The 19,545-nt window shown below is 37.1% G+C and overlaps 1 protein-coding gene across 2 annotated transcripts in view; it reads left to right on the top strand.

Moving 5' to 3' along the window:
* The window catches only part of lcor (ligand dependent nuclear receptor corepressor), a 35,416-nt gene extending 24,704 nt beyond the window's left edge, over positions 1-10,712 (top strand). For both annotated transcript variants that reach the window (XM_058759932.1, XM_058759929.1), the window contains exon 7: positions 251-10,712. In XM_058759932.1, coding sequence (XP_058615915.1) covers positions 251-1,292 — 1,042 coding nt within the window. In that variant the 3' untranslated portion in view covers positions 1,293-10,712. The remainder of the gene's footprint in view (positions 1-250) is intronic.
* The last annotated feature ends 8,833 nt before the right edge of the window (positions 10,713-19,545 follow it).

The following is a 19,545-nucleotide window of genomic DNA, read 5'->3' as shown; positions in this document are numbered from 1 at the left end:
TGGATACAATTGAGATCTATTAGATCCAGTGATCTAATAGTTCTCTCACACACACAAAAATATGGTATTTGTTTCTTTTTACAAAAGATTAATGGGACACCAAAGTGTACCTTTTTCATCGAAAGGGCCCTATTCACTTTCTAGCAGACAAAGTTATTGTCCCTTTCCTTTACAAGACTGAAGTACAAGACTTCCTTCCAGTAGCAAACCACATTCTCACATCTGAACATTTTATCTTTCCATAAATTAGGCGTTCCCAGAGAGCTGATCACAACTATCGAGATGTTGATGATGACGATGGCTTGCCACCAAGAAGCTTGCATGATGGGATAAGGGAGAACTGTATTGGTTCTGGACCCCTCAAGCCACCCTTGGCCCGCTCACTCCTCATAAAAGAGGAACTCCTGAGCCAGAAACATCGCCTCCTTGGCCAACCTCTTTCTTTGGCTAGCCTAGAGTCCGCGGGTCTCCTTAACAGCCAAGCCCAGTCCCTTCTTTCCCGCGATGGGACATGGGGGAAATCCCATCTAGACAGCCTCCTGAAGCTCAAACAAGTTAGCGGCGACCTAAATGACCTGCCTCTTTTCCAGGAGAACCAAGGCGTGTTCACAAAGGGTACAAAGTCCCACGACACCGGTTCCATCACGGTAAAGAAAGAACCTGGACATTCCCCTCCAGTGGACTTGAAGATCCCACAAGTCAGAGGCATGGATCTGTCTTGGGACTCCCATGGGAACGCCTCGGATCTCTACGGTTACAGCTCTATAGCTTTGGGCAATGTGCACTCGGAGAACGCGCTCAGTAGGAAGCTGAGGGCCATCTTGCCAAAGCAGAGTCGCAGAGCTGCTCTCGGAGGCCTTCTCGATGGGGGAGCTGTGGGCGAGTACTGGGGTGCAGACCTCGAACAGCCAACTTTGGGACCTCAGTACCCGACATCAGATCCGGAGGCAGACCCGACCGGCTCCAAGCAACCCCGAAAGAAAAGGGGACGGTATCGTCAGTACAACAGCGAGATTCTAGAAGAAGCCATTGCTGTGGTGATGAATGGGAAGATGAGCGTTTCGAAGGCGCAGAACATCTACGGTATTCCCCACAGTACCTTGGAGTACAAGGTGAAAGAGAGGATGGGCACCCTGAAGAACCCACCAAAGAAAAAGCTTAAACTGATGATGAGGGCAGAGGGGCAGGACTCTGGGATCACCGCCGAAACCGAATCCACGTCAACGCCCGCCACCACACCCATCGCAACGCAAGTGGATGTCTTGCAGGGGACAGGAGACAAAGTCGAGTAGATTACACAGAACACCTCATAAAACGGAAAACGTTTTAGATTCTGACAGACACAAAAAAAAGAAAACTAAAATGATTTGGAATTGAGGATGGGGCTTTAATTGTGCCAATTTATACTTGCAGAATCTGGGTGAGCACAACTGCAGGGATTCATGGGAGGATTTAAGCCTGATAACTGGGGATAAGAAACAAATTGGCAGTTATCACAGTGGTCGCATTGACACTGCAAGCATTTGCTGAAGTTTTTTACAACATAAAGCAACAAATGCGTACTAAAGCCATAAGAGAGTATCGACAGAGAGACATTTTATTTAAAAAAAAAAAAGCAAGCAGATTAACCCTTTGTTTGCCCCCTTCATCTGAACTTTGCGCGCTGCGCCATTAGTGCTCATGCGTTTTGGACGGCATGCCATTTTGAGAAACGAGAAGCGGGGTTTCAAGGGTTACGTGCAAGGCTGGAAATTGACGCTTCAAAAATGAATTTATCTCCTCTGATTGGTAGGTTTATGAATGATCTTTAAAACTAATTTATTTCAAATGGAATTCTCACCAGGGATCAATCCTAGGCCCGTTTTTCTATTAACAGGTAAAACAATTGCTTTCAACTCTTTGTAGTTTCCTCCTTTTATATTCTGCACCATTGAAACAGACTAAGAATTAGACGTCCATTTAAAAAAAAATGAAGCTTAAGATTAGTCATTCAGGGATGCATGTTTGTGATGTTGAAAAGATTTTTTTTTTTTTTTACTTTACTGTAACTAAACTTTTCTTTAACTCTAGCGCTTTCTTTTGCACTACACTTTCAGTCTGGCGCTCGCCAGAGCCTAAATCTGGCAATTAGACCTGATTACCTCGACACTGCTTGCATTACGCACTTACTGTTCTGTCTGGCATACCACATAATGCTCATTTTACAGTACTCTACTCTTGGCGAGAGCCTCTCTCTTAAAAGGATTTCGATGCCCATGAAAGGACAATGCCGACTTAAGCCACACAGGACAGGAACGTGTTTCCGATTCACATCTTTCTAATAAAATTAATCGAGGGAGGGTGCACGCAGTCAACTTTTGGTTGATTCTGGCTGCTCCCTCGTCGCTGCTTATAGTCAGTCGCTGACGTGTATATTTATAAAAAGAAGAGCATTTTTCGCAGAGGGTTGGTTTTGGGGAACATAGGTAGGGGGAAATGTAGGTAGGGTTATGACCATATAACCCTGTTATATTATAAATTAGCATTTTTTCAGAGAGCCAATTCTTATCTCTGAATAGTTTCATTTCCTCATGTAAAACTCAGGGCAACTGAGACAAATATAGCGATCGTGTTTTTAGAGAAACAATGCATCTTACCTACTTGAACTGGAACCTGTGACACAATTCTCAGTCAATGAATTGGGTCAGGGGCAGGGCTTTATACCGGGCGTAGGTTGGGTCGAGCTGAGCCATGGATTGCAGATATTGGTAGGATGTTATCATTTGAAACGCCTGGCCAGTTGGGACTTTTCTGAGATCTCTCTGAAAATAGCACTTTGTTTAAAAATAAAAGCGAATATGTTTGGGTGTGTTTTAACGTAGCTTTTGCAGTAGCAGATAGCATAAAGGAGACTTGCAAGATCAAAAGGGGAGTATTTCAACGACCCTTGGCATCCTGCAGCTTAGACCCAAACATGCTCATTTTGTTTTGAAAAAAAATTACCTCTTCAATATACAGTGGTCGACAGCTTGAATTCTCAGATTTGTCTAGTGTTGCCTCACTGTTTATTGTCACATCGCCCCTTTTTCAAATCTAAACTGTGTCGTCTGATGTATATAAAACCGAGAAAGCGCATAGATCTGTGAAGATTTCAAAGAGAAGGCTTTTGGAATGGCATGCTCCACTTTGATGTTGTTTTGAAGGGCATTCTGGTATATATCACTGCCTGGTGCTCACCCAGTCTGTGACAAAAATGATACTTCAAACTTCAGGGTTTCTGATGATGAAACTGACTCTTTGAAATGTACCTTTTATTTATTTCATTATTTAATTTGAATCATTTAAGTAAATGGCATGCACCAGTTCAGTGGAGGCTGATTAACTATTTATAATCTGACACTTGGTGGCAAGGTTGTCATCAAAGTGGACAACCGGGAACACTGTCCTGGGCTCACCCTTTTGTTAATTTTGTACTAAACCTAGTGAATTTCCCACATTATATTAGGCTTGTATAAATTGTATATATTTCCTACAATGCTATACTTGTAAGTATGGTAGTCATTTTAATTATTATCTCACTGAGCAAAAATGATTTTAGTGTTGTTAGCTTTTTTTAATGAAGTTGCATTGCAGTTATAGCCATGTCTGGAGACACTACTGAAATTAGTAGAGAGCTGACTATTTTTAATCAATGCAACATACAATAGTAAACCATTGATGTGACATATTTGGTTTAGTTTATAAATTATGATCACATGCTAATGTACTTCTACATGAAACAAATTGAAGGAAAGAATTTTATGTATAAAGAATTAGAACCATATTCATACTTATAAGCTGTACTGTGTGAATCCCGTTAGGTCATCTGGCATCAAATGCACCAACACTTTACAAATGCTGAGCGTTTGAAGTGTCTAATTAGAAATTAGTTAGGTCCTTAATCAATCAATCAATTAGATTTATTTATTAATGAATGTGATGTAAAATACTACTCAGCTGTGCTTGACTCTTGCCATTTAAACATTATTATTAAACATTAATATGATTATTTTTGTCTTGTTTTCCAGTAAAAATACCTAAAGATCTAAAGATTTCTTGGTTTCTTAGAATATTTGAAACCCTTGAATTACATTTTTCTTACCCTTATTTGGAAAATATATTTTTCTTGTTTTAAGTATAAATTTAGTTGGATTCTCCAATAATATTAACTAAAATTTTTACTGGAAAACAAGATAAAAATATTAGTTTGAAGTGCAACTAATAGCAAATTAGTAGTAGATCAGTAGCTACAACTAGATTGGTAGTACTACTAGTACAAACAGATTCTATTATAATTGAATATTTGCCCCTATAATTGGCACTTAGAAATTATTGCACTGATGGCTATGACTGGAAGATGTTTTGCAGCACTTAAATCTAAAAGTTTCAAACGATCAGCTCTCTATGGCTAGTCTAGAAAGTTTTGAACTTTCACATTGCTACTGTACATTCTGCTACCTTTATTTATCATCAGCTGTCTGATTCACTACGGTGCATGCCATTTCGACATATTTATTTAATTTGACTTTAATGATTAATGTATTACAGGGTTAACGGCTCCCCCTGTCCAAAAACATCCTCCTCTTGAAGAAATTATACCGTCTTTACTCAAATGAATGTAAAACCATTTACGAATAATTTCTTAAACTAGTTGTTTAGAAAATATGGCACTTTCACATTTCATACTTTGAACAGACTGTTTTAGTTTTTCTCTTGCTGCTCGTTTCATTTTTTTTTTTTTTTTTTTTGCGTTTCTCTGAAACGTACACCTGTAGCCTTCAGTACTTTCGTATCTCAGGATAGATTCAGCAGAAGGGTTCGCAATATTTGTCAGTCGGATAACGATGCAGACATAACTACCTGTACAAGACGTGCATAGACAGCCTTTGCACAATATACCTCATCCTCGGGAATAAACGCACCTTTCTGTGCCACATCCTTAAATACCATTCAGGGGCACGTGGAAAAGGAGCAGTTGAAACTCTGGGAAATTAATTTTATTTTCCTATTTCACCCTCTTTTTTGTCTTCTATGAGAGGGATGGCAAGCGAGGCATTTCATGTGTCTGACTGACCAATATTTACGCCCTTTTCATTCAGGTACAGAAAATCGAACTTTTTGAATACAATCAAAAATTTCGCTTAACATTCGCATCTTGCCAATAACGGGTCCCATCCTTTTAGTTAAGTTGATCGTCAAGGCAAATATCAAAGGATACTGTAGGTAAGACACTATACCTTTTTCCTGTACTCTGAAATGCGATTTAACCGTAATGGGTGTTTTCGTGAAAAACACAAATGGAGGTTTGAAGGGGAGAATATGGGACAGGTGGAAATGTTAACCTTCTGTTGTTTTTGTGCTCTCTGTAAACTTGTTTTTAAACTGCATTCCAAAAATTTCAAGAGATACCTTTATATGGAAGAAAAAATCTATACATATACAAATGAATATATATTATATTTATTTTACTGTTTATCTTTTTATTTGTCTTTTTTCTGGTTGAAATTGAAATGCTACACTAAGAAATGATGGAAAACGACGCTGACAGCTACAACCTCAGTTTCTGTACCATATGAAGTGCCATTTGTTTTGTCTCAAGTGGCTCATAATGATTTCTTCTCTGAAAAGATGCTCAGATAGCCTTTTTTTTTTTTTTTGACCTCCACTGCATATCCACATAACAGCATTACCTCAGGTGAGATCTCTCCAGAGCAGCCGATTCTACAATTAGTTGTGGAAATCAGGACCTGTACTTGACTTTTACACGTTTCCAAAAAAAACGCAACTATTACTTTTCAAGGAAGCAGTTTATAAATAACGCTAGTCGCATTTTTGTTTTCCTCCGGTGCATTTTAAAATATTAATGCTTTGCTTAACTGAACCACGGGTCTCTTTGAATGCAACTTTATTGACGTTAGCACACAAAAGTTCAGATCAATAGGGTACACATTTGTATGCCACAATTAATACACACTCCATACACTCACACGCACACAAAACACCATCAGGTCTACATCATGTGGATGGTTATACAGTTTTAGGCTACTGGTTTGATAACTCTTAAAGTGTAGCCTAACTAGTCGGTTATGACATGAGAAAGAAACAGAAAAGGCATATATGGAAACAGGCACTCCAAGTTATATGTTTTTATTATTATTATTACATCTGATTAAATGTCTCTTTTCAACTGCCATTTAAATATATATTAGAGACATGTTTTGTTTTTTTTTGAGAGAGAGAGAGAGATTCAAATCATTTTATTTATTTATATATTTATTTTTCAAACCACAAGCCCCAAATTATCTTGTCATTTTGCAGTTCTTTCAAGTTCTTTCATAACTTTTTTCCTCATTGTTTTTGGTGAGATAAAAATGAATAGGCACACCTTTATTCAACAGAAAACATCTTCAAAATTGGGAGAAACAAATTGTCGGCAAACATTGTAGTCTAACTCAATTATAGATATCCATCGTTCTGTCAATCTATGCACTTGAGAAGATAAAGTTACTTGCACCATAACTGTTTTCCGTGTTTGTGAAAATATTATGTAGTTCTAGGGGCCATAATTTTCATTTGATGGCATAATATTAAGTAGAATGATTTATTAGGTTTAGATTTCCATTATTTGCAGCAGTATAGCTTAAAATAGCTGTTGTCATGGTACAACTTGCAGCACACGCCATAGTAAAAGACATGTTTTGAATGTAACCGTCTAGAGAAACATGTCTCAGAGAAAACTGATGGAATATGCACAGACAGTTTTGCTCAGAATAGATCAACTCAGAAATTTGCGTTCACCATGATACTGTATACTTTATGCATTTCGTTGGAATTTTGGTGTCATCCAGAGTGCCTGTTTTGCAGTGTTCAATCGTCACCGATAGTTCGATAATTGCATTCAATCATCATTACATGATTAAGTGTTGTTAATGATACCTACAGATAATTGGTAACAACAATCGTAAATCGTTAACCAAGGCAACTTACAATCTATATGTTATTTTTCTTAAATTAAATTGAATCATTGTCGTCTAGATTGCTTTAATGCAATTAAATAAAAATAAATACAGGTGAAGTGTGTAATTTTGGGGCCACAAGTGGAATTGCAAAACACTATTGTATTTGTTGTTGTTTTTAAACCCGTTCCAAACAGATAACCACACCCCCAAAAACACTCTAGCCAACTATGGTCAAAATTCCGTTGAACTCAGTTGGTAATGATAGAACTTGCGACCATAGTTGCTTTCATAGTTGTCAGGATGCTCAAACAAATAGGGGTGTGCTTCCCATACAATGATGTAACTTGCTGCTTAACCACTATAGTATATTGCATCGTTGTAGAAACTAACTAGCTAGTCACAACTGTTTCCCGAACATGGTCTCATCTCCGTCGTTTGAATCATGTTGGTTCAACAATCACGTGCAGGTGGCAGAGTAATAACTTCTACTAATTGATCGCTTCGAGATCTCCGAGATATTGCTGTGACGAACATTGCACCTGATAACTACTTCGCCGTTTATCGTTCCTTGCCATTTTGGTTTATTTGATGTTTGATTTACTGCGGTTCCCTCTTACATCATACTTCTGAGTAGAACTGAGTTCCTTCACACATTTATGCACATGCACACTCTTCAAAAATGGCGTTTATTGAGGACACACTAAAATATATAAATTTAAATGAATATATCCACCGTTTTCCTGAGTAACCGATGAGCGCTGCCATGATGGATTTTAACTCTCCTGTTCCATAGAAATCCATGTTAAAATTGGGTAAAAAGATCGACTGAAATAATTTAATTGAAACTTTTTAAATATAACTAAATATAAAATTTTGCACAGGGTTAAGCTGTGCATCAATTTGACTAGAAACACCAGAGACTGAAAATGTAAAGCATTTTTTCTGTTACGAAGCAAATGAGACTTCCGTGCAGGAAAAAGGTGGATATTTATATTGAATGGTCAATATAGCTAGTACAGCATCTAACCACAGATCGAGAGCTGTAGTTCCAACCATGTAAGTTTGCGATGCTGTTTGCAAATGTTCGTTTAAACTATGATTTCGGGAAACACCAAATTGTTGAAATCTGTCGGGAAACGCAGCACTGATCAACGTTTTTAAAATGTGCCAGTGTTTACGCTTTTCAGGGGAATCAACCAACAAGTTATTTTCTAGTCTACATAAAACAGGGACAACAAAGAATTTTAAAGTCAATAAAATTGCACACTTCATCATTAAAATGCAATGTTCATGCAAAGGCTTCAGTGAAACTGTGAATTATATGGAACAGAGCCATGAAAATTCAACAACAGACCGCTGCCTCTACTGTCTATAGAATGAAACATTAATATGGATGGCAATGATGACTTAGTCTTTCTTGAGGGGCTCAATGCTAGGCTCAGTGAGAGGTCAAATAGAGCAGTGAAAACGCAAATGAAAGCGTAAAGGAGAAAATGAGATTATATAAATGGCCAACGTTCTTCTAGAGAACTTGAGAGCTTTTGGCCATGAAAGGGCTGCCCTTGTGTTGCCATGACAATCTTGCAAGATCATTCACAAGTAAAGGTGTGCCTATTCTAATTAGTCTTTCATTTAAGCAAAACCTACATTCTTTTTCTGTTATTTTATTTTATACCAAGATTGTGCATTTTTAGTATTTTACATGCGATTTCTACCATTGAAATGTAGGCATAGTTTTGTGTTAATTTGTTTTTCTTTCTAATTTTCCGAGACACAAATGGAGAGAATTTTAGATGTGTTACGATGTTTCCTTCTTTCTGCAATTTGTCCTTCTACTATGTTGGCGTTGCATGGAATTCCATGCCTGAATCTGCTCTTGACCATTAACTTCATCCATGACTGTTTTAACCCTGCAGTCCATTGAGTTCTGCAGGATTAGGATTATTAGTTTTGCTACCTCAACTTGCAGATGGTTTTGACATAGGAGCCCTTTGGTAGTAAAGCAAAAATGACTTGTATCTTGAGGGACTGACTGTCCCTACAGGCTTTTGTCGATCAGGTTGTATAAACGTCTTGGCGGTTTGATCGGCTTACTTGCTGTATTGTATGTAGCATTTCAGATGCACGGATAACACTGGCTCGTCATTCCCAAAGTCACGGTCCCGTTCTGTCGGAAAGCAGTTACACATTCCGCATGCACATATGTGTATCTAATAAAACATGTTTTTGATAGAAGTAATGATTTTTTTGGACCAAAAGGTCCCAAGTTATGCATCTCGACTGCTTCTAAGACCAGTGTTTGGGAAGAATCAGGTTGACCGATCACCTCTAAAGTTGGAAACGCGTCGTTGTGTGCGTTTCCTCAAGAATCTAGTATAGTCACGCCATACCATATGAGTTTGTGCCCTTGAAAATCAAGCCAAATGCAGTCTGTGGGCAGTATCTTTGTTTGCGAGAAATGCGATTGGTCGCATTTGTATTCATTTGCATATGTCAAAGGCGCGCATCTTATCCTTGATGGAATGCTGCGCTTACACTTTTTGTGGGTTTTTCCATGTATGGAGTCGAAGCTTTATGGAGCAAACATGCCTTTTGCTAACTGTTCGGCTGTGTTCATATTTCCAAGTACTTTCTAAAGTTTCGTAAGAATTCTCAGAGTAGAGTCTTAACGTTGTAAAGGTTCAGCGTTCAGTGTAGTATGATGATCGGATCCCTTCTCCCATACCCCCTCAGGTTAATGCATGAGAGTGGAATGATTAGGCTCGGCTAAAGATTGATACCTTTTCTATATTTCTTAATACTATTGATATTGTGATTACTTTTATCAAAAACGCTTGCCTTTAGGTTCCATTTTTTACTGCTCATAATCCAGAATCCTACCAGTAAACTGGGTTGAAAAATGTTTTTGGTGATTTTATTTTGCAGTATTAAACTATAAGTGGGAAAATGAGTCTAGCAAGGCAATACTCGTGATTTAAGTCGCCTTGACTTGAGAAAGGTGAGTTTGTTGTCGCAGGCCCAAGAAAGCAGGTCGCCCAACAGCCAGACAACTCAACTCGACGTCCTTATCAGACCGCCTTTTGCATTTAAAAAGATTCAGCCAAATATCCTTAGTTCAGTGCTTTATAAACGGCGAGGATTGTAAAGTACAAATTACCTGGGGAAACAAAAAAAAATGGACGCTCTAACTTTAGACTTTTCATTTGGTCCCTCGAGACCTACAAGGCCACAAAGACTATTTATTTTGTTTCTGATGTCTGTACAATGTGTGATGTTTCAAGTTAAAGAAAAAAACCTTACAACACAGAATACCTCAGATAATAAATCCATGTAAATCTTGACAGCCTCCACGTGTAGATAGAACCTTGTTCACTGCCTCTCCATCTCTCACGTCTCTTCTTCTATCATTTCACTGCCCGTTATATGTTGTGGAGGTTTCATTACTTTCCTTTCATGTTTGTTTTTTAGTCCCAGTAAACAAGGAACCATTATTTCATTCACCTGTGTGCTTGACAAGGTTAAGCGGCGTTCACACTGACAGCACTTTGCAAGTCACTCGATTCCAATGAGAGTTGGCGATTTGAGGCGACTTGAGCATTAGACTGTTGATGATGTGACAAAAGTTGAGCTAATCGACTTTATGCAAATGTGTAGTGATGAGGAGACAACCAATGGGAGCCTAGACTGTGATTCGTCACCTGATTCATTTGGATACTGTGGTTGAGTAGGAACATATTCTAGCAACCAACAGTACAGCAACCTCGAGACCCCAGCGTTTTTATCAATGACAGTGTGAATGCCGTTTTAGGAAGGGAAGACATTGCCTCAGTAGTTGATGCTTATTTTTTACAGTCCATTTCAAAGTAATGCAGTAATAATCAGACCAAGTAACATGTTTCTAGTTGCAGATTTCAGTCTATTACCGTAATTAAGTTGCAGTTCAAAACAAAAACCGATTTTAAAGTGAAAAGGTGGGCTTTGTCTTTTTTAGAGGTAGTTTGTTAAGCATAAGCCATAGTTTACGCATTTGTCGAACGTAATTTCATCATTCATTCTCATTATCAGCTAAACTGAATGTAGGGGGAAAAAGAATAAAAAATTGAAACTCTTAACACACAAACTAACTTTTTATGTAACTATACATACGTTAGGACAAGCTATAGATTATTATATTAATGTGTTCTTAAATATATATACATTCAACAGTCAGTGCATTGTATATAATGTTCTGTATAGTTATATACGTATCTTCTGGAACGAGATGTTTATCTCTTCCTCATTTGATTCAGGGAACAAACATTTCAGTGCAGTATATTTAGACTCCTGTATACCGCATTTGTATAGTTCGTTTTCATCTTCTCACAAGTTTCTTTTATCGTCCACATACTGGAATGGTAGTTAGTCTTGAAGTGAGCTAAACAACGAATAAATTAAGTTATTGTAAGGCATCTAATGCTGCAGTGGTGCAGACAGCTGTTTTTTCCACAATACTGTACAAACAAAAATATATATTAAGAGGAAGCGCAAACTTTTTAAGGTGGATGTGTATATAGTCTCGTACCCATTTCGTGATTTAATTTTTTGTTTTGTTTTACCGTTTTGGTTTAATAACAGCATTTTAAATGAGTATAAAATATTCATTGCGACATCAGTCAGTGATGTAAATTAATTTTCCCTGTGAAAAAAGGTTATCAGACAGGTTTTGCGGTATTGCTTGTTATTTTTGCTTGCTAAATGTACATGAAATTTAAGTTCAGAAGTCGGATGGTTAAAGTATTTGTGAACACTGGATCTCTATTGGACGATGTCCTAAAATCATCCTTATTCATTACGATGAAGAAACGCGCCCTGAGTGTGCTTTGCTGCAACTGCTTTTTCTTAACGATAATGTTTATTACTATTATAATTTTTTGTGTGAAGTGAAACGTCTCCGTGGCTGTGAGCTGGTTGTGTATGAGTGTGTGGAACTGCTTGAGGTTTTTAATTTTTTGCTTTTTGCTCATGCATTTTGTGGATAAACCATTTCTTATACACTAAATCATGCGATTTCTGATAAGACATGCCTCTGAGTAGTGGTTTTCTTGATCATCTGTGAAAAGAAAGAAAAAAAAACGATCCTTAAACCATTTCTCTATTTATCTTAAATCCTATTATTAAGCCACAACTACGAATCCCTCAGGGACAAACGACACTGATTCAATCTATTCAGGTACTTTCTCTAGATTCTGCGGCCTAGCTGTTAAAATGCGACAAAAAACGTACATATTTTTTGAAAAATTGAGCAAAAGAAAACGGTCGCTCGTGACAAAAGTCATTTTTAACCTGTTGTCGCTTAATTTCTTTTCCTCTGTCCTTTTTAGTTTTTGTATTCTTTGTATCCAGACTTAAGTACAATATACGAAATGAATGTCAAGCTGAAACTTCAGGTGAAGAGCAACACTCAGCCAGACAGTGCTTTTCATTACAATTTCTTCTGCACACACTGTGCCTCAAATGCCTGAAGACAATAGAACACAATAGCGACAAACACCACATCAGAGCCCTCAATGATAGTGGTCGACCGGTCTCAGCACTCCAATACAGACGTACCTCTACATCTCAAGGCCTAATCTTTCACATTTGCAGTCAGTAATTGGTAGTTTTGGTCTCTGCTTTTAGCATGTAAGTATTTCAGCGGGAAAAAAAAACTGCCTGAAGAAACTGCCTCTCAATATGTGAATGGCTTTACATTGCGGTCTGATTTTCTGGTTTTAATTTGTGCTCGTTTTTTTGTTCTTGAGCTTTTAGGTGCCTACTCTTATTGTCAAAAAAGCTCAGATACTTAACGAAGGGTTTATGAACTGGCTGTGTTATGCTGATTTTCATCTATAATTATTATTAGAAAGAAAGGAATTGTGCATGTTAAAGCGACATAAGAGGTCGTGTGAAACAAGGGCGGCATTTACTCCTCAATTAGTCTTGGTGTTGAGTTTTGTTGTTATTTTCCCTCAGATTTGCAGTTCTTGAAACATTCCTGTTGTTGTCCTTGTCGTCGTGGGTTCTAGTTTGCAATGCCTGATAACAGGCAGTGAGTTTGTTGTTTTCCACACAGGCTTGGATTCAAAAGTTCAGGCTTGATTTAAGGCAAAAAATGAAATACTTACATGTTAACTTTTAATACGAGACTGAATGGGTTTTTAAAACGCGCAGGTTTGACAGTGTGGGATAAGGTGCTGCTTTTTCCGAATCTTCTCTGTTTTCGATATACCTCAGACCATCTAGATCGAAACGAGTGCTTTTTACGAAATTGCATCTTGACCTGTAACACACTGATTCCTTCGAGTCAGTCCAATTGTTGGAAGACAGGCGCTCCAAAACTGGAATAGACCTCATTTCAATATATACTGTTTACTCTTTGACAAAAACATTGTATAGTTTAATATTTTCTTGTACTGTAGATTTATTTATGTATATTAATTTGTTCTTTTTTTTTGTACTGTGTGTTTGACTTTTATTCTAGACTATTATTGATGTCCGTGTTAGAGCACTTACGAGGATCACAATTATTTTTGTTTGATTGCACTATTTGTTTTGGATTTGTTTGTTTTGTTTGGTTTTCCGTTTGAATGCAAATTCTTATTTTTGAGCTGGGCTAATGAATAATAAGCTGTCTCCTAATGTATGTGATTTTTAAAAAAAAAAAAAAAATGAAAAGGAAAAAACTGATTAGATTTTCTGTGGTCTAATTTAAAAACAACAAAAAAAAGTTTTCTCTTTCTTTTTATTTGCATTGACCATTAAGCAAAATGCTGATTAGATCCGTCTTTGTGCATGTGTGGAGTTTTACTGGTTATATTTTACCCATTAGGAAAAAAATGCCATTTTTCAACACATTTTAATTGTAACAATGTGCAAGTTAGTATTCACTGGATGCTAGAACCTTCTTATGAAAACCACTATTCTTCTAATAAATTTTTGTTGTGAAAACGAAGTGTTGAGACTGCTTAATGGTGCTGTTGCATGTTTCTACTGTTGTCTCTGATAGAATATTCAATTTTAGTCATGTCATTTGAGGTTTACTGATTAATTTTCAAGAAATCAACCAAGTCTTAGACATTTTCTAGTGAATGATTCATGAACGCTACATTATTTCAACCCTGTCACAGAAAGTGTGCCTTATAATCAATCACTAATTATTATTATTATAATTATAAAAAAATAAGCCATTACATTTATCTTTAAACATGTTTTGCACCAACCTGTAGCATTCAACATTGTCCAGGGTTTAATGTTAAATTTGAAAATCAGTGCAACATGTCAAATAACAGCTTTAGCGGGCAAATATAATTGCACCACTGCACATTTTGTACAGTCAATATTGTTACGCAATTTTCCCCGAACTAGACAGTCTGACAAGGCCAATATAAACACAAACTTTATCACTATACTGTCAATATTATCAATATTTCGTGTTTGCCGATATACTGGCCATATCGAGCTCGATAGTTCAACTCAATAGTATTTTTCCACCTTTAACATCATTGCACAGTACCATGATTACTGTTGTACCCTTAAAAAAATCCTGGTCACTGCATTGTTCCCCTCATAACAGAGCTGAACTACTCGAGAGAGACTGACAAGGTCACGGCAAGCTCAATTCAACTCTGTTATGCAGAAACAAAATAACAGCGATCAGTTGTTTCTATAACAGAGTTTAACTACTGAAACATCATTGCACTCCACCATGTTGTACTGTGTGCCAAAAAATCCAGATCACTGTACCCCCCCTCCCATAACAGAGTTGAACTACTGTGGAGAGACTGACATGGACACATCAGCCTCAATAGTTCAACTCTGTTATGGAAACAAATGATCAACAATTGTTTTGGGTTTTTTCTGCATAACAGAGTTGAACTACTGAAATATCACTGCAGTTCAAAACATATATTGTATTTTGTCCCAAAAATATATCCAGACCACTGCATTTTTCTCCTTATCAGTATTTTATATGCACACACACACACACACACACCTTATTTTCCAAAATCACTTGCATGTGCATGTCTCTTTGTTTCAGGGACAGAGGGTATATTCCTAATAATGACCTTCTAATTTTGGCCACTTTCTTTCCTTTTAGGAAACCAATTATGTTAATGTGCCATTTAGGTAATAACCAGTCAGCAACACCAAGATGTTAAATGGCTACACCATTTGAGATTAATCGCAATGTTGTTGTGTACTGTGCACGCTGACCTTAAATGCATTACATCAGTGAAATCATTTGACATCACCCATTTTTGATTGGTCCATATTTTAACAATACCAACAACACTACACTTACCCACTAAGGGCCTCCGTTGTTTTAAACTGACATATGTCAGTGAGAGGAAAGGTCAGGTCCATAATCATAGAGACTTTCCTACTGTGCACAGTTGCAAGCACTCAGCAAGTGTCCCCATTACTGAATAACAACTGCAGAAAATGGATTCAATTAAAAAACTAAGAACAATTCACAAAGAATGGATGTCTTTGGTCATAAAGAACATTACACTCTCACAGGCACATTCAAGAAATTAATCTATTTCTGTCTTATCTAGTTGACAGATTAAATGTTTAGTGACTAGATCGTGACATGCAAGTGTGTGCCTATGTATATATACATATATTCTATATATATATATATATATATATATATATATATATATATATATTCTATATATATATATATAGAAACAAATACATCTGTAAATAAATTGCTTAGCTCTGGGTTCAGGCCAAAGTTCCGAGCTCGGAGCCCTCCCCTCGGACAGCACGCCAAATACACATAAACTTTATTCTATTTATTATATGTAAGTGTGAACTTGTGAAATGTTTTCATGAGCATGAGTTTAAAAACTGATAACTTTTGCACAGATAGGGTTGGGAAGTGATTCTAGCATAAAACACTTTTAAAAATAATGGTTCTTTATTGCCTTCAATGGTTCCATGCAGAACCTTTAACAATCACGGAACCTGTCCATTGGACAAAGCATTGTTTGTAGGGGAAATTTAAATGTTTTTAAATGTTCTTCACACTAAGAAAAAATGGTTCTTTTAAGAATTTTTTATGGAAAGGTTCTTTAGGGAATTAGGTGGCATCATAGGGAATTTTTGTCATCATATTCTTAGCCTTATGTCTTTCCAAACCTGGATGTGTTCATTTTTTCTGCAGAACACAAAATAAGATATTTTGGAGACAACATTGGAGCCGTTTGACCTACACTGTAAAACTCAAAACAATTTTCAAAATACCTTCTTTTATGTCTCACAGAATAAAGAAGTTCCTTTGAATATCCTATACGCATGGATGTTTGCTGCCTCCAGTAGTATATAAAGTCCAAGTTATTAAACTATGCCCCAATGTCTTTATAGCAACAAAAAAATAGAGCAACAGGTCTGTATTTATTAGACAGCTTGAATTTAGATGACATTGGTGCAGAGGTTACCACGGCTAATTTGAAGCACTGTGAGTTGTTAAGGTTAAAAATAGCTGTATATGCTTGAGCAGCAGAGGTTCGGAGTTCATATGGTGCATGGACAGGGATTCAAGCTTCTTGTTGTGGCTGAGAAGAGTGTTTTGATTAATTTATTGCATAAAGAAAAAATGCTTTTATATGGTGAGAATATTGCAGGGTTCTGTTGTTTATACTTTTCAGAAGGTTTGTATATAATACATAATATAATACATTGTTTTTATTAGTGGTGGTTGCTTAGGCAAACATCACTATTATTATTGCTATAGTCAAGCTTGTGATTCAAACAAGGTCCTAAACCCCTAAAGTTCCTTGCACACTGAGTCCGAAATTTTCGTATGCGTTTTCTCGTATTCATTATCCTAAAAGTTCATTATGCTCAGAAACCTTTCACACTGAGTCCGATGCATATAAATTAATCTGTTGCGAAAAAAATTGCAAAACAGTACTAAGTGGAGTCTTCAAGCAGTGAGGATGATATTGTTGTCCTCTCACGTCTTAAAAAGAGAAAAAGAAAGGACATATTGAGATATAGGCTAGAGAGGAAGTACAGTTCCTGCTCCTTATTAAAGGGTTAGTTCACCCAAAAATGAAAATTAGTCCATGTTTTACTCATCCTTCAAGGCATCCTACGTGTATATGACTTTCTTCTTTCAGATGAATCCAATCGGGGGTTATATTAAAAATTGTCCTGGCTCTTTCATGCTTTATAATGGCATGGGTGGGTGTTTTTGTTCAACAGTTCAAAAGTAGTCAAATAAAGTGCACACATCCATATTAAAACGCGCATTACACCGCTCCGGAGGGTAAATAAAGGCCTCCCGTAGCAAATCGATGCATTTTTGTAAGAGAAATATCCTTTTTTTCCAACATCATAACATCCATTCAAAACAAACAAAACAACAGACATATAATCAATACTTTAAAAGTCCAGTCAAAAGGAGGGAGGGAAATCGAGTATGTTAAAGAAAAAAACCCTGCCAAGCATCAATAGTAGAAGGCTTGGCCCCATAAATTTGCGCTGTTGTACATTCACAAGTCACTATTTTCAGGAGGCTATGGATCCAATATGTTTTTCTACACATGTGTGGTGTAAACCAGTTCTGTATTATTGTCATCTTCTCAGCCATAAAACCAGCAAACATTCTCTTTTGTATTAAGCTTATACAGAGACCAGAATCATCATTAAGAAGACACAAACTTGTGTTAGCAAAGCCATCGATTTGTAGTAAGGAGGATAAAACCAGGTTTACATGTGTCCATAGATTAATGACGATAGGACACTCCCAAAACATGAAGAAAAGTACCTAATGATGCAGTATTACATATATGGCAGTTAAAATTTGTTTGTAGTTTCATTTTGAATCTTTTGTAAGGAGTTATGTATGCTCTATGAATGACTTGAAGTGAATAAGACGATGAGCCAAGTTTTTAGATGTTAAGCTGAGGTTAGACCACACTCTCTCCCAGTCGACAGATAAATTAAGGTCAGATAAATCCCTATTCCAAATAGATTTAACAGAAAGAGGTTTTGTAATGCAATCAATAATTTTATTATATATTAAGGAAACAGATGGCCGACCAACAGATGGTGCAATCCAATCCTGCATAGGATGAGAGGAAATGGGAGATGCCCAAGGAACTCCATACGCTTTGAGAGCAGAACGTAATTGAAGAAAGACAAAATATGCGGATGCTGATAAATAAAATTTAGTTCTTAATGTCTGAAATTAATAGAGGCCCTGGTTATCATATATATCACCGCACGTGTTTACACCTAAAGAGGACCAAGAGGGTTGGACAAATGGACGATTTCCACATACAAGATTAAAATTATGCCATAAAGGTGTACTGTTACAAAATTTGAAGGGTCCTCCTATCAGACGTTCTCCGTTTTCCAGATTTTAATAGAATTAGCCACAACCGGACCAAATTTATAATTATCACCTTTTTTCGCAGTGCCAGTAAATAAAATATCTTGGAGTCTATTTGGTTTAAGCTTGTCAGCTTCAATCACTCTCCATGAAACTTTCGATTGAGGATCAACCCAATTATAAAGAGCCTTAAGTTGGAACGACCAATAATACAATTCAAAATTTGGTACAGCCAGTCCTCCTGCGTGTATAGGATGTTGTATTGTGGTAAGTTTGATTCTGGGGCATTTATCATTCCAGATAAATTGAGAACGTATGGAGTTGATCTCCTTAAAGTAACCTGGAGGGGGAGAAAGTGGTAACATAGAGAAAAGAAAGTTAAACCGAGGTAACAAATTCATCTTACCCGTGGAGATTCTTCCTTGAAGAGAGACTTTAAGATTCTTCTATCTTTGAATGTCATTTTTGACAGAAAAATATCCATATCTAAAATGATATAAACAGTTTTGTGTAACTTCCTCTGTCGTAGGCGCGTTCACAAGACGTAGGACGCCGGCGCAGCGCATGCATGAGCCTCGCGAAAACTAATACTTGTTTACAGGAGCAAAGGAAGCAAAGTTTCCTTACTTTAGCAAAGGAAAACCAATCTCCTCTTGGCTTATATCGAAATACTCCGACATTTTTCTTTACAAATTCTTGTTTTGTGCTTCTAATTTGTGACCGGCGTTTTGTTTTGTTGTCTCCCCTCTGCGCTCCTCTCTCCGCCTACGGCAGTTAGCAGAAGTGAGAAAAAGTTATATTATCATTTTAAATATGGATATTTGTCTTACAAAAACGCATCGATTCGCTACAGGAGGCCTTTATTCACCCCCCGGAGCCGTGTTATGCGCATTTTATTATGGATACCTGCGGTTTATTTGACTGCTTTTGAACTGTAGAACAGAAACACCCGGCCATGCCATTATAAAGCTTGAAAGTGCCAGGACAATTTTTTATTTAACTCAGATTGGATTCATCTGAAAGAAGAAAGTCATATACATCTAGGATGCCTTGAGGGTGAGTAAAACATGGACTAATTTTCATTTTTGGGTGAACTATACCTTTAAGGATCATCGGGATTATCACGGGCAATTCAAAGTTTACTTCAGGATGTCAGTGGCTCAGTTTGATGCTTTGCTAGCGATACTAGAGACACATTAAAAA

Source organism: Onychostoma macrolepis, chromosome 22 (genome assembly GCF_012432095.1).
Source record: "Onychostoma macrolepis isolate SWU-2019 chromosome 22, ASM1243209v1, whole genome shotgun sequence".
NCBI classification, from domain to species: domain Eukaryota; kingdom Metazoa; phylum Chordata; class Actinopteri; order Cypriniformes; family Cyprinidae; genus Onychostoma; species Onychostoma macrolepis.
This window is presented reverse-complemented; position numbering and strand designations above follow the sequence as displayed.